General features: G+C 32.7%; 1 protein-coding gene across 1 annotated transcript; it reads left to right on the top strand.

Moving 5' to 3' along the window:
* The first annotated feature begins 1,091 nt into the window (after nucleotides 1-1,091).
* Nucleotides 1,092-11,932, top strand: LOC148304322 (inhibitor of growth protein 3-like). Its single transcript, XM_088268622.1, has 10 exons — nucleotides 1,092-1,252; nucleotides 1,486-1,557; nucleotides 1,787-1,984; nucleotides 2,797-2,938; nucleotides 4,306-4,492; nucleotides 5,093-5,212; nucleotides 6,662-6,876; nucleotides 7,830-7,934; nucleotides 8,667-8,826; nucleotides 11,054-11,932. The coding sequence occupies exons 1-10, from the start codon at nucleotides 1,225-1,227 to the stop codon at nucleotides 11,165-11,167; spliced, it is 1,341 nt and encodes a 446-aa protein (XP_088124748.1). The 5' UTR covers nucleotides 1,092-1,224; the 3' UTR covers nucleotides 11,168-11,932.
* The last annotated feature ends 3,530 nt before the right edge of the window (nucleotides 11,933-15,462 follow it).

Consider the following 15,462-nt stretch of genomic DNA (forward strand, 5'->3'; position numbering starts at 1 on the left):
ATATATATATATATATATATTTATATATATTTATATATATATATATATATATATATATATATATATATATATATATATATATATATATATATATATATATATATATATATATATACATATATATATATATATATATTTATATATATTTATATATATAAATTTATATATATATATATATATATATATATATATATATATATATATATATATATATATATATAAATATATATATATATATATATATATATATATATATATATATATATATATATATACATACATATATATATATATATATATATATATATATATATATATATATATATATATATATATATATATATATATATGTATATATATATATATACATATATATATATATATATATATATATATATATATATATATATATATATATATATATATATATATATATATATATATATATATATATATATATATATATATATATATATATATATATATATATATATATATATATATATATATATATATATATATGTAATAAAGTCAGAACTTCTGTATTTATTAAACTCAAAAGTGAAAACAAACAATAAAAAAAAATAAAAATAATTTTTTGCAAAAAATACCGTACATCAAATAATATATCGAGAAAAAAACATGTCATGAGAATAATTTAATATTACTTATTATTTCATTTACAAATATATTTTAAGTACAATGGGTTATCAAAGAAAAATATTTATGTATTGTTTGTGTTTGCTGGGGGTTTGTGAGTATAGCCAATTCTTTGATGAATTTCTTTGCTTGATTTTGAACCCAGGTTCCAAGTAATTGGTGAGTACAATGATGCATTGGGATCTTGATCCTTATTTGTTGATTGACTGGAATTCGCCTGCTGTCTTTTCATGGCGACAAATTCTTCTAAATCATCGAGCTTGAGCTCTATACTTGTTAACGGACGACGAATCATCTGTAAAAAAAGTTTTCATTGTAAGGCAGAAAGATAATATTTTGTAAAAGAAACGGGAAACATGCATGTCATTTTTAAGATAGCCGCGCGCGCCACGGTAAAAATTGTAAACACAATAAATATTCTTTAAGTTGGTAGTACTGTCTAGTGACGCTTTCTTTCGGTGACGGCTCCGGCTATCGCTCGCTGTTTTCTATAGATTCCAATGAACTAATATTGTTTTTTATAACATTTTCACTTGAGAAAGCATATTAACTAACTATTTCAAAATGTTGTATTTGGAAGATTACCTTGAAAGTAAGTAAAATCCCAAAATCGACACAATACTTGACAAGGCGGAGCTCGAGTCACTTCTCTTATTTAGAAACTACCAACTTAACAACGATGTACATCGTAATGGCGGTAAAGTGTAATGGTGTTTGAAAAGTTATTGAAAAATAATTTATTATTTATAAATTTTTATACAGGTACCAAATTCGGCTATTTTTTATGATTTGTAAAAATAAAATGTCACTTTTTGATTTTTTTAGTGATTGAGCATCTGCCTCAAGAATTAAGGGATCGCTTCACCGAAATGAGAGAGTTGGATTTGTCAGTTCAAAGTAAGTTAATATAATATTGTTTGTATTGTATTTAGATTATTCAATGAAATCTACTATGCAATTGTAAAATTGGAAATCTGTTCAGTACGTAACATTTAATATTATATAGTCACGTATTAAATTCATTGTGAGACACCGGTTTCTAATTTCTTTAATATATATATAAGTATATATATATTTTTAAAAATTTGTAATGTCTTACAATTTTATTTTGTGAAATTATTTACAGACAGTATGGACTCCCTGGAAAAGCGGGTTCGCCACTTGTTTGGTAATTGTCGGCGTGGAGACATATCCACTGAACTAGCTAATCAAGACTTTGGTGATATACGAAAGGAATATTACAAAACATTAGATGAAGCTGACGAAAAAGTGCAGTTAGCTAATCAAATGTATGAACTTGTTGAGAAATACCTGCGAAAATTAGGTAAGTAAACAAGATAATCAAACATTGCGATATTGCTTCAGCAGAAGTTTTAATTTGGGGTATAATTTTGAAGGATATTGTATAAATATTAAATAATCAATTATATTAGTAATCTGTCCAATGTAGTTACAATGGGCAATATGCCCATTGTAACTACATTGTAACAAGTAGGAAATAATAATTTTTCTGGAATGTTAGGGAGTTTCCCGGTTACTGATAATGCCTTGAGGATAGAGGCATTTGTGTGTCTTACAGTCTAAGGAATACGTGGTGACCATTTTAAACAGATCCAGCATTTTTCCTTTTCTTTTCCTACTGTCCATGTTTGCGCTTCTTACGATGCAATGGAAACTATCAGAGGTGTCACTAGACGGGTTTTCATTTTTCTACGTTTTGATAATTTTTTTTGCAGACAAACCTTTAAAATAGACGTTCTGCCTCTTATTCCTTAAAAATTTAAATAAAGTACCGATGTTCAAAGTAAACAAAATTTTTATGCCATAAGCTTTGATATAAATGCAAATACGCTTACTATTATCATTACGTTTTCATTATTCCCGAGGCCACCATAGCCAAGTTTAACTGTAAAATTGAAGTGACAACAGAAAAAGTAAATAAAGGTACAGGTAGCTGTATTTTATGTATAATATATAATATATATACAGAGGCAAAGTTATATTGTATGGTCCCCTTTATTTAGGTTTTATAACTAGATTTTATTGAGGTAGTTGAAGTGTTAAAATATGATGTGCATGTTTGCCAGGAGTGCTCCTTCCATTGAACATTGTAATATTTGTGTGTTGCTATTCCAGACACCGAACTGTACAAATTCAAGTGTGAACTGGAAGCAGATAATAAGGGTATAACCGAGTTACTGGAAAAACGTTCCCTGGAACTCGACCAGCCCACTTCCCTGGGACAGAGCTCCCAGAGTAATCACCATAAAGAGAATAGGTACAGTCTCCAAGGTTTCGGGACAGTTCTCGGGACGGATACACCATCCCGATCGGCAAAACTCATTAACCACCAACCTCATGGCGATCGCTCTCTGCCCATACATAGTTCCTAACATAAAACATGCGCAAAATCCACAAATATCATGTCTTTTGTTTAAGCATTTTGTGTTATGGGCTGTGCTAGGTCATCGTGATGCTTGTTAGTTAATGACTTTTGCTTTAAGGCGATACGTTTAACAATTGGATGAAAAAGCACTTTACGAGAAATATGAGAATATCAATCATAGGAAGGGTTATGACCATAGAAAAAAAATGTTTTTTACAGATATTAAATAAGGGATATCAGTGATTTTAAAGAATATGAATGACTTCATTTAAAACAGTTATGGGTTCAATTCCAGTTTTGAAAAAATCTTAAATTGGATTTAATCATTCCTTCGATTATTTTTTTTACTCCAAAAAAAAGTTATTTTAAATGAATTTTAAAATGACTGTTTCAATGCTGATAGCATTTGAAGCAGCATCCATCATCAGTATTTTGTGGATAAGAAATGTTGGTAAATAGTGCTGATGACATATAATCCTAAAAAATGCTGTCAGCACCTGAACAGCCGTGAATATACGAAGACATTTAATGATTACTTTAATGGTTGTTAGGGATGATGTTTTGAGTGTACATATTATATTCTCTTCTGCCTATCTGTTTTTTGGTTCCTTGAAATATAACATAATATTTATATGTTAACCAGTTGATAGAGTGATGTTCTGATTGTTCAAAATGAGTAGTAAGTACAGGATAATATAATTTACGTATCTGTTCAATAGAATTCCAAGAAATATCAATAAAAAAACATAAATTTTATCAGCTTTGCTTAGAGTAATAACTATTATTTCAATTTATTTAATTTACTTACTTTTCTTAATAATTAGGAAGTATTTTTAAAATAATTATTTTATTATTATTTATAAATGTACTAATTAAAAAATATATTTATTTTGAATGTCGAGTCACAAATGACATCATTTAGGAGGGAAAACATTATCGAAACTAATGTAACAGTTAGTTAAAATGACCTACGTATAAGCTGTTGTCTCTTTTGTAGATAGATATACCTATGGTGTAAAGAAAACCGAAATTGGCGAACATATGTCACGTGAAACAGTTTAAATAAATAATGATTTATATTTTTTTTTCTCAAATATGTAAATTTTTGAAAGTGTATGATTGAGCGTTCAGTTTTAGATAGCACAGAACATCCTAATTGTGAGTGTTCTAGATCCAACTTACAAACTAATATCACAGACTGTATTAGTAGGCAAATGTGAAGTACAGGAATGAAAGTAAAGTACGGTTTATGATTTCAGGTACCGAGTCCGCGCTGAGAAGCGGCGCGAGAGTTGGGGCGGCAGCACGAGCTCCGTGGCGAGCGGGGGCACGTCCCGGAGCCTGGAGCAGGGGCTCGGGGCTGCGGGGAGTCGCGGGGGCGAGGGCAGAGCCCTGGTGGCCGCCACTGCGCCCCTGGCTCTATCCAGGACGGACTCCGCTATTCAGGTGCCTATTCTATCCGGTCAAGAACCTGTAAGGTTCCTGACATAATTGCGATCTGTAAACATCTATTTTTGACATAAATTTTTTACCACTTGAGTTATATTTATTTTAATTTTTACGACTAGTTTCGGAAGCCACATATGCTTCCATCTTCGGGTCTGAATATAAATTTAGTTTATATTCAGACCCGAAGATGGAAGTATCTGTGGCTTCTGAAACTAGTCGTTAAAAAAATATAACTGAAGTGGTAAAAAACAAGTGTTTTCATTTACAATGAAACCTCATCATGTCTTACTATTAATATCAGTGCCGATAAGTGAAATGACTCTAAGACCTTAGAGATTTATGCCAGAGTAACTTATTTTTAGATTAATTTTTTTATATTCACCTTATCAGTACAGTGTCACTAAGTTTATTTATTTGCAGCAATTGCCTGTCGTATTTGAAAATAAATTAATTTACATCACATTTTTCCTTAAATTCATTTGAACTGTTTTTTATCTGATAAATATTTGAGTAGGATTATGAAAAGGCTAGTGAACTTCTCGTTTGTTTGTTGTTTTTTTACACACATTTGGAATTAGAAATGTAATAATTTTCCAGGCTGCTCTGGGCCGAGGGGTTGCGGAGTCCAGCAGCCCTGGCGGGTACACGCTGGGTCACATGGGGGCGGAGAGCGCCATCGCAGTTGCCGCTAGTCAGGCTATAGTCGCCACTAAACAGGTATTTTCATATTCTAATCGGTACTAGCTGCCCACCAAATATATCTGTTTGTGGACTCGCTTTTTTAAATAAAATTTCTATTTGTGTATATTAAGTTTACTTTCTTCTTCTTCGTCCCCCCGACGTTGGCAATCACTCTGGCAGAGACTTTTCCATCTTGCGCGATCCGGAACAGTTCCCCCACATCGCTCACTCCTTTCAACAGCGTCATATATAAAAAAACTTGAGTTTTCAGGAGATCCTTTTTAAAGTTTAAAAATATAGTAAAACGTATTAAAAATAAATATCAAGCCACTTATTGAACTTTTTACTGTGCAACAGATTTTTTTAGATAAAACCTGATTTTTTTCCTCATTTGAAAAATATTTAGTATATTAAAAAAAAAAATTAAACAATGCCTTTTCTTTAAAATTAAAAAATAACACTTTCTGCCCTGTAGCGGGTAAATTGAAAATATGCCGCTTTTGCTGGGATATAGAACATTTTCTGGACATTCCGAAAACATGCACCACTGAAATTTGTCAATTTTTATATATATGACGTTGAAAGGAGTGAGCAACATGTCTCATCCCGGTTCAATCTCCTATATTGCGCAGACAAGATGTTTGCCTTCTGGCAGGCCCACGCTGCCTCTCAATTTTCCACATCAGTATTTTTTCAAGTAAACTGTACTTCTCTCTCCGCAGAATGTGACCTAGATATGAAATTTTACGAATCTTAACCTGTTCACCGAGTTGTTCACTTTTTAATTACGTAACATACGACGGGCGTGAACTTTTTCAATAGGACATGTCAGTACGCCATACCTGGTGGACGTGATTTCATTTATTTTATTTATGCTTAAAATAAATGAAATTATTTATATGAAAATCACAAAGGAAAATACAAAATTACAAACAAATAGAAAAGAATTCACGTTGAAACATGTATGGATATCTAATTATCTTTGTTGTTTGAAAATACATATAGTCCCCGACCGTTTACCGACCAGGGCGCAACATATATTTACAGGATGTAATATTCATACAGGAGAAAGTGACCAAGTGCATTTTTTACAAAAACATGATCATTGACTATTTGATATTTTCCTAGCTTAATATTACTCCGAAAAAAATCCCAAAGGTTTTTAAACTTGGAAGTATAATAAATTGACTTGTTAAAAATGGCTAACGCATTGATGTTTATTTTCTTGCCAAGCAAAGGTGACTTAAATGACCCTCCTGAACATTTTACGTTTTGTTAGTTGGTCACTTTCTCCTGTACGACTACGATATGTCCTAACCGTTGCCGATATTGTTGGCGTTTGACGTATTTATATGTCCCGCTCGGTTAACAGGTTAATGTCCTTTAGCAGTTGTCTGTTGCAATTGGCTCTCCTCAAAACCGTGTGAAGAATATAAAATTATCAAATACAGATCTTTTGATTATTGAAATTGTGAATATGTCTAGATGCAGCAAGGGCGCAGGACGGCGTCGCTGAAGGCTTCCTACGAGGCCATCCACGCGGGCGGGCCGGCGCCCGGCGAGCTGCAGCTGGGCCGCGAGCTGGCCGGCGCCGCGCAGCAGGCCCTGCAGGCCGTGCACCACCTGGAGCCTGCCGCGCACGTCGCTCCCTCCCCCGCCTCCCTGCCCTCCACGCCCTCCTCCTCCAAGAGACACAAAAAGTACGCATAGAATAAAACCCATTTTTCTATTATCTTTATTCTTTAAGGTTAAGAGTGCAAGGCCCTTAGGTTCATGTGGTATATTCTTCCTTCTTCAAACCCTTATCCGCACCTCAATGGTACATAGGGCACTGCATCATATAAACGCAGTGTTATCTTGATCGTTAACACATGGAGGAAAGGCGATCAGCCCTCCGCTTCAGGTACCAGTCCAGGGTAATATTGAATAAATACTAGAGTGAAAAAATCACTTATATTTATTTAAACCCCCCCCCTGGGAATCGAACCCGGGACCTCCAGTCCGGTAACCCAGCGTGCTGACCATTACACTACGGAGGCGGTATAAACAGCATTTAAAATACAATGAAAATATTTATTTTTAATTTAACACTTTACTACATGGATCCATGTATCATGCGTCTATCGCATGGTGCCCACTACACGGATCCGTGATCGCGCACATCAACATACAAATGCGTCAGTCTATTGCGTGCACTGCTGGCGAGATTTGGATACACGATCCTTGTGATTTGGAATGGAACAAAATTGGAACAAAAGTGGAACAAAATTCATACAATTCACTCGTTGCACATGTGTCATATTTTTCTGTCAATCCAGTTTTCCTATAAAAATTGGAAATTCCTGTGCTGCTTGAGTACAAAACCATTGTAGCAGTTTCATCAAAATTTGTACGATCACAGCTCCTATTTTTTTTGAGTCCATGATGCTCTTTTTAAATGCAGATAAAAATACAATATTGACTCTGAGAATGATGAAAACTTTGCATATTTATAAATTTAATTTTAATTTAAGTTATTTATAAATTGATTGCGGAGGTCTCATATGTATTTTTCTGTCTCTTACTGACTGGCAGTTGAAAGATATTATTTAAAGGTCTTAAGCCATCTTGATGGAATGCAAATAATACATTGTTTTATTATTATCATTTTTAGGAAGGCTAGTTATGGAGGTTCATTGAGCGGAAACAGCGGTGTTATGCTGCATTCGCAACAAACCCTGGCGTCATCTGTCAGCCGATCTTCTTCTCCTACACAGAGGTACAGTGAGAAACCATGATACTGGAACTTGTCTTTGTCTATCTTAGGTCTGGGCACTGCTCACTGCCTGTGCATCTATAAGATAAAGTGCATTACATCACCATATTGCGAATGTGGACAACATATAGGGGATGAAACCATATATTCACAACAGAAGAGAACTTTCTAAATAGCGTATAACACGGGCAGGAATCTAACTCCCCACCTAAGTATCCACCCTTCTTTCTGAACCTAATTCTAGAATTGCAGTCTTAATTTCTAAAATGATAAAGCTAAACGCATTCAAACTATGACATTTTGTATTAATTGCTATTATTATTGTTTGTAAATAAATATAAAACTTGACACTGGCATCAACGTCCTTTCACTGGGTGACTGCCAAATAAATTAAAAAGAAAGAAAAAATCCACATATCATAGTCGTACAGGAGAAAGTGACCAACTACCAAAACGTAAAATGTTCAGGAGGACCCATTTAAGTCACTTTTGCTTCGCAAGAAAATAAACATCAATGCAGTAAGTCATTTTTAACAAATCAAAATATTATACTTCCATGTTTAAAATCCTTTGGGAATTTTTCAGGGCTAATTTTTTAAGCTAGTAAGATATCAAATAGTTAATGATCACGGTTTTGTAAAAAAATGCACTTGGTCACTTTCTCCTGTATGACTACGATATGTATAAGATATGGCCATAAGAAAGAGTCGCTTATTCATTATGTGTCGTGTTTCAGTGTGGGTAGTGTGGGAGTGTCGAATGCTGCGCCAATCACTTCCATGCCACTAGAAGAGGCGCTCACAGATGGAGAGTGGACATATGATCCCAACGAGCCTCGCTACTGCATCTGTAACCAAGTGTCCTACGGAGACATGGTTGCCTGTGATAATGATGAAGTAAGTACTATGAACAGCAGTACACACAGATATATCTTTTATGGGTTATTTGTTATTTACATATTATTATTTCGCAAGTAGAATATGTTGCATTTAGTGTTACTTCACAATATTAGAATATTAACTATGAGTTCCCGCGCTGAAGAATGCATTTTATGTTTTGAATATTGAAAGCATTAACTTTGTGGATCATATTGATGTTTTATTTCGAGAAATAAAAATACTTTGTGTTTTTATCCACTCACATTTTTTATTTCTCGAAATAAAAATGCATTTTACTTTAAAAAAAATAAATAATTTTCGATAAATAATTTTATCCCTAATTTTTTTTAATTTGTGATTCTTGGGACTGGTAAAAATATATGTGGAAAAAAGTGTATGGAAGTTTTACAATTTCTAATAACATTGAATCCTCGGTTTGACATGACCCGATTAAATGTTTTTCTTGATTTAGGTTTCCATTTGACTTTCAAATATTCCATAACTAAGTAATTCTCGATTTGGCGCTCTTAGAACCATGATACAACATAAAAAAAACAGTAAAAATTTTGCAATTTTAAAAATAATACAATATTTTCACATAAAAGTGCCGTCAACTGATGCTGATTTATTCAATCCAATCCTTTTTGAGTAAAAAATGTTATTTCAGCACTATTAAACTTTATTTTATTTTATTTTCATCTGCAACTAAATTTGAAAAATATACATGAGTCATAATTTGTATTCATGGAATTCTTCTTAGTTAACCTTTCTCTCCCGGTGATATGTATTTACTACAACTCGATTTTTAAAATGAGAATATCAATATAAAATATAATAGATACGGGCTCAGAATTTTTGCATTCCTCCATAATGTAATTACATATTACATATTTTAATATAAAGTTATTCATTTGCAGCGACAAAAATAAATAATTTGTGAAAAAATCGGGGATAAAACACCAATACACTAATATTTCCCAGCGTGTGCATGTGTGACGTGCTTTGCGTACACACGCACGTCGAAACGTGTTTAGTAGCTTGCAGGACGTCTTCCACGGTGGTCGTGTCGCTGCTCCAGCTATTACAGCTACTTGCAATGTATTTTTTCTCATTTTCAGATAGTTATCAGAGCTAACATTACAAAATTGATACTTTCAACTTCAATTAAGGTCAACGAAAGCAACATTTAGGAATATTCATTTTATTTATTGATTTGGCGTTTAATTTGTAGAACTCCATTTTAATTTATCTATTAATTCAAAATTAAACACAGATTTTTTTAGTCTACTAAGTTGTATTTTATTAACAAAAACACATAAAAAAATAATATTGTGACAATTGTTTTGCCTTGTTAGGGCATTATCAAACGAATGTTTGATAATACAAGGTGAAAAAATTGTCACAATATTAATTTTTTATGTGTTTTTGTTAATAAAATACTACTTAGAAGACCCAAAAAATCTGTGTTTGATTTAATATTAATACATGAATATAAATTTTTCCCGTTTTTAAATCACATGTTCGTATGGTGTACAAAATACATATCACTGTTGTGCGCGGAAGTTTTTAGCATCGTAATGGGATGGTTCATCTGATTTGCCTTTTGTTAGTTTGTATTGATTGTCACAACATTTTGAGTGTGTCCAAATACTTGTTCACAAAATCTGGATCACATTTACATCTCATCAAAGATGAAGAAGAATAAAATTATGAATAAAATTATTCTTCTTCATCTTTGATGAGATGTCAAAAAATAATATGAAAATAACTCCTGTAATTGGAGATAATCCAGATTTTGTGAACAAGTATTTGGACATACTCAAAATGTTGTAAATAAATTATCTGGTCAAATTATAAGCTTAAATAATAAAAATGAAAATGGTATTTTCTGTCGTTTCTTATGTGTGTGATTATAATCCAGGAATTGGACCTCACATACTAATTAAAGAGTTTCTGCTCAGTAAAAAGCTTCTTTTCATCTTACCAATAGATGTCTCTAGTGAAGTTCTAGTAATTCAAGAACAATGTTTTAAAATTGGTTCATATATATAGAACTTCCAAGAATTTAAGTAGTGTGGTTGTCAACAATGGGTAGAATTGGTGAATTTTACACGTGTGTAAAGTGATCACTCAAACCAGCCTATGACGGTCATCAGCCCTGTAAATGCCCAGACTTCCATATTCTTCTTCATCTTTGATGAGATGCTAAAAAATAATATGTATTGATTGTGTTTTACTTTCCCAGTGTCCATGCGAATGGTTCCACTACCCGTGCGTGGGCATCTCGGCCCCGCCCAAAGGGAAGTGGTACTGCCCGCAGTGCCTGACCAACATGAGGCGGAGGAACCGGAAGAACTGAAGCTACACCAAGTCCTTGGATTCTGATTTTGTTTTTTACTAACCTAACATACCCAGTCCCCTCCCGCTCCATTGTAGACTAATCAATGCATAAAGTTTAATGATTTTATGACACTCATCTAGCGATCATGGCACTCGTGGATCTCATAAGGAGTTGTTGAATTTGCTCGATGGAGGGACTCTTCTGATAAAAAAATTGTTTGTATTTTTCTCTTTGAATGTAATATTTGATACACGTTAAGGAACAAACGCTTTCATTGACATGTCTGACAAATAAAGTTGGATTTACTCGAATGAAAAAAAAAGACTTATTGACTAACGTCGTTAGTACTGTCATCGGCTATAAATTTTTTTTTATAATTTTTTTTATCTGAACATTTTCTTGTATCTCGTGTCCGCACCGAATGGAGCATAGGGCACTGCATAGTATGTAAGCAGTGTTATCTTGATCGTTAAATACATAAAATAATGCAGATCAGCCCTGCGCTTCAGGTACCAGTGTAGAGTAATATTAAATAAATATAACAGGGAAAATCAATTATATTTATTTCCATCTCTGGGAATCTAACCTGAGACCTCCAGTACAGTAGCCAAAAGTACTGACCACTACAGAAGCGGACACGAATCAGTAAGTTAGTATGTAATTTACAAACTCACAAAATCTATCAAAATCTAAATTTGCTACATTCCATCAAACATTAGTTATTGTGCCAATTTTACTATTTGTAATTGATTTTATTACAGTGTATTAAAAGTTCATATAAAACTATTCTTTTTATTAATTAGATGTGTCAATGTATGTGTACATCATGATATGATGCAGGATATTATTTGCATTGGACAACAAATGCACCTCTATTCATGCCAAGGACTTTACCCCCTTTGTTGCAATTGCCTGATGTTTTTTTTTTTGCGGAAAATTGTTTAGTCAACAGATCTAACCGTGTAGTTTATATACAAGCAATTATGTATATTTTAAATGTTAAAAAATATATCATAAAACAAAACGTAGTTGTCCACATCATATAATGTGAGTCGAGAGAAAAGTATTGTTTGTATGGTGGTCATTTCATACACCCAAGGTAATAAATACTAATAATTGTTATAATGGGTAGATATAATCACTCGGGGTGTTTTAATTCAGCTTGAGATTTTCGACGTTGAGAAATTAGAAATAGGATCCTTTGCAGGGAGACGTTGCACTCGTCCAGTTGATTAAAGTGTAATTTATTAGTCAAATTCAGGAGTAACGAGGTTTAGGACTGTATTAAAATTATTACAATTTTCATCAAACCACGTTCCAAGTGCAGAAAAACTTCCATGTTTTTGTGTGTACTGTAGTATTGATGAAATGTGGCTTTATATGTATTAGGTACCTGTCAAATATGGGTAATTATCGTTTTCATTATGAATTTCCATATCTTTTGAGAGCTCCTGTTTTTATTGGTATGTATCGGTACCCTTCTATTGCTAGCATCATGTTTTTACTTTACCAGCTAAAAAAAAATTACTAAATATATTCCAAATAAATCTCCGAGTTGAAGGCGCTTACAATAAACTTCATTTAAAATTCTATTCTGCCTTGGAGCAAATATACTTGATTCACCTTTATTCTTGTATGTTTCTCATTTAACAGTGCTGGTTTTTATTGATTTGCACAATATACACTATGTACTTATATATAAACAAATGATAAATCTTAGCTTCGTTAAAAAAAATGTAATCGAACATGTTGTAGACTTCCGCGTTAAGGATAATGTGTAGGACATATTATTTAGTATAAATATAAATTAAAAAATAAAAACAATAAAAAAGACTTATCCTAATACTATTAATTATTAACATGTGCGCTTTTGTATATGTATAACACAAATATCCAGAATATTGAATATTTCAACATGTCTAATTGTATGTATTCTATAATACAGATGAATGCTTTATAGTTAGTTCTTGTGGACATGTTCTCTATTTAATATATGTATCATGTAACTCAATAAACGATTATTTGACTTTAAATATTCTTTCATTTACTCCTTTTAGTAGAAACACTTTTTTAAGACATTAAATTATATTAAGTATCGAAACCTGTTCAGGGCGCATTTTCAAAATTTACTTCTTTTGCTTGGTGTATGCCCTGTGGCCTGTTTTTAAGAGGGATTAGCCTCCTGCGATGTCGATCCATCTCTTTGGTAGTCTGCTCAGAGTTGTCAACCTGGGGGTTGGCTGTGCAGTGCAATTTTAGGGAGTCTGGATGGTCCATTCTCCTCACGTGATCATATTATTGCCTCCTTTGTTGCCTTCCCACCTAACGACATCCTCAATGTTTTTTTTTTTTTTTTAATTTAGATGACTGTATTTTAAAGTCATTAAATAATTGTCATAGATCTTTTGTATACTTATTGGTTTGAACATTTCAAAACCATGGTTTTAATCACTAATCAAGCAAGATTTAAATTTCATAGCTGAAATATCAACTGCTGAAATTCAAGTAAGAAAGAAATCAAACTTAGGTGATTTTGATGCAACAATTGAAGTGCATGAAAATAAATCAGCTCTTCCGAATTAAATTTAATCCTTAGTGCTGGTGTGCCGCCATAGAGGCGGCATGCATGGTTTGCCGTACTACAGTATCTACTCAATGAATTAGGGCCACGCAGAATTTCGCGCAATTTCTCAATTCAAACAGGAATAACTCAGAGAAAACCTTGAATAAAACAACATTGAATTTTATATACATATGAACACTTTATTACGCTTAAATTATGCATATATTTTCATATAAATATAGTTAGTATTTAGTATTTCCACCTTTGGCAGAAATAACTGCCTCAATTCTTTTTGGCATACTTAAAATGCACTGTTTTATCATGTTTTTTATTTCTTCGTCTTCTGACCAAATTTTTTGAATATTTTTTTTTAGACAGTCTACTGTCGGATTTGGAAATGAGTATACCTTATTTTTAACATGCTCCATACGTTTTCTATAGGATTAAGGTCCGGAGAATTTCCAGGCCAGGGGAGCAAAAGCAGATTTTTGTTAGACAAAAATTTTATTATTGATTTACCCCGGTGGCAAGGTGCCCCATCCTGCATGAAGGTGTATGGACCTTCTGTTGGGTCGAGTGTATGGTAGAAGGGCAATAAAATTCGTTCGAGGACCTGCTTATAGGAATTTTGGTTCATTGTTCCTTCCACGAAAAACAACGGCCCAGGTAAATTGTTAATAATACATGACCATATCATTGTTGCAGGGGGGTGTTTGATAACTTTTACCACACAGGCCTCATTGTAACGTTCCATTGGTGTTCTTTTGACGAATCGACGGCTCTCTGTCACGGCTTCTAACCGGCACTGATCACTAAAGATGACCTGAAAAATAATGAAAATTTAAGTTTAATTCAAATATATAAGTTTATTTACTAAAATGATATGTTGAAAATTCAATTTAAATAAATACCTTTTTCCAATCATCTACCGAGTAATTTCGATGTAGCCTGGCCCATTTTAATCGATCCGCTTTCATTCGTGGTGTCAATTTTGGTACTTTTACAGGGCGCCTGCATTTCAGATTTACTTCGTAAAGACGTCGCCTCAGTGTTGATACCGATATATTTATATCCTCTTCTTCCAATTTTATTTTTAATGTTTTTGCTGATGCACTACGGTTTTCTAAGGCACTTTAAACGATTTTTCGATCAGTCCTCGGTGTTGTTTTTCTAATCCTACGACAGTTCTTTCGCCGATTGCTGGTGGCGGGTGACTGATTTTTTATTGATTTTGAAATTCTGTCCACCGTTTGACGAGAAACGTTTTCTTTTTTTGAAATTTCTCTATTAGCTAGTATTCCTAATTCCAGTGGAAATATAACACTAGACTTTTTTTCCTCAGAAATGTCTTTACTTTTTCCCATTTTGTCCTTTTCAAAAAAAAACACTTGTGTTTACAAAAAAATTTATACTTTATGAACTGAAATTAAAAATTAAGTTTTTTTCATAAGACACGATAACTATATAACCTCTCTGAACAAAACAACAACCAGAACTCAAGAAACTTCACTAATAAATGAGATAAGACTATTTTTTGAACTTTCAACTATCTGTCTACCTGTGCTAATTAAGGACCTTTCTCAGAAAAAGGGTTTGAAATTTTGTAAAGGCTTAAATAATCCAGGTATATTTTACATATTATTGAAGGTAATATACATGATATTAGATGTCAATAGAAAACTTAAAGTATTTATGTAAAATAAATATAATAATCCAAAAGATTTCAGAGTATTCAAAAAAATAATGGGTG

Source organism: Brachycentrus maculatus, unplaced genomic scaffold (genome assembly GCF_059751285.1).
Source record: "Brachycentrus maculatus isolate JH-2025_06_01 unplaced genomic scaffold, ASM5975128v1 h1tg000326l, whole genome shotgun sequence".
Classification (NCBI taxonomy): domain Eukaryota; kingdom Metazoa; phylum Arthropoda; class Insecta; order Trichoptera; family Brachycentridae; genus Brachycentrus; species Brachycentrus maculatus.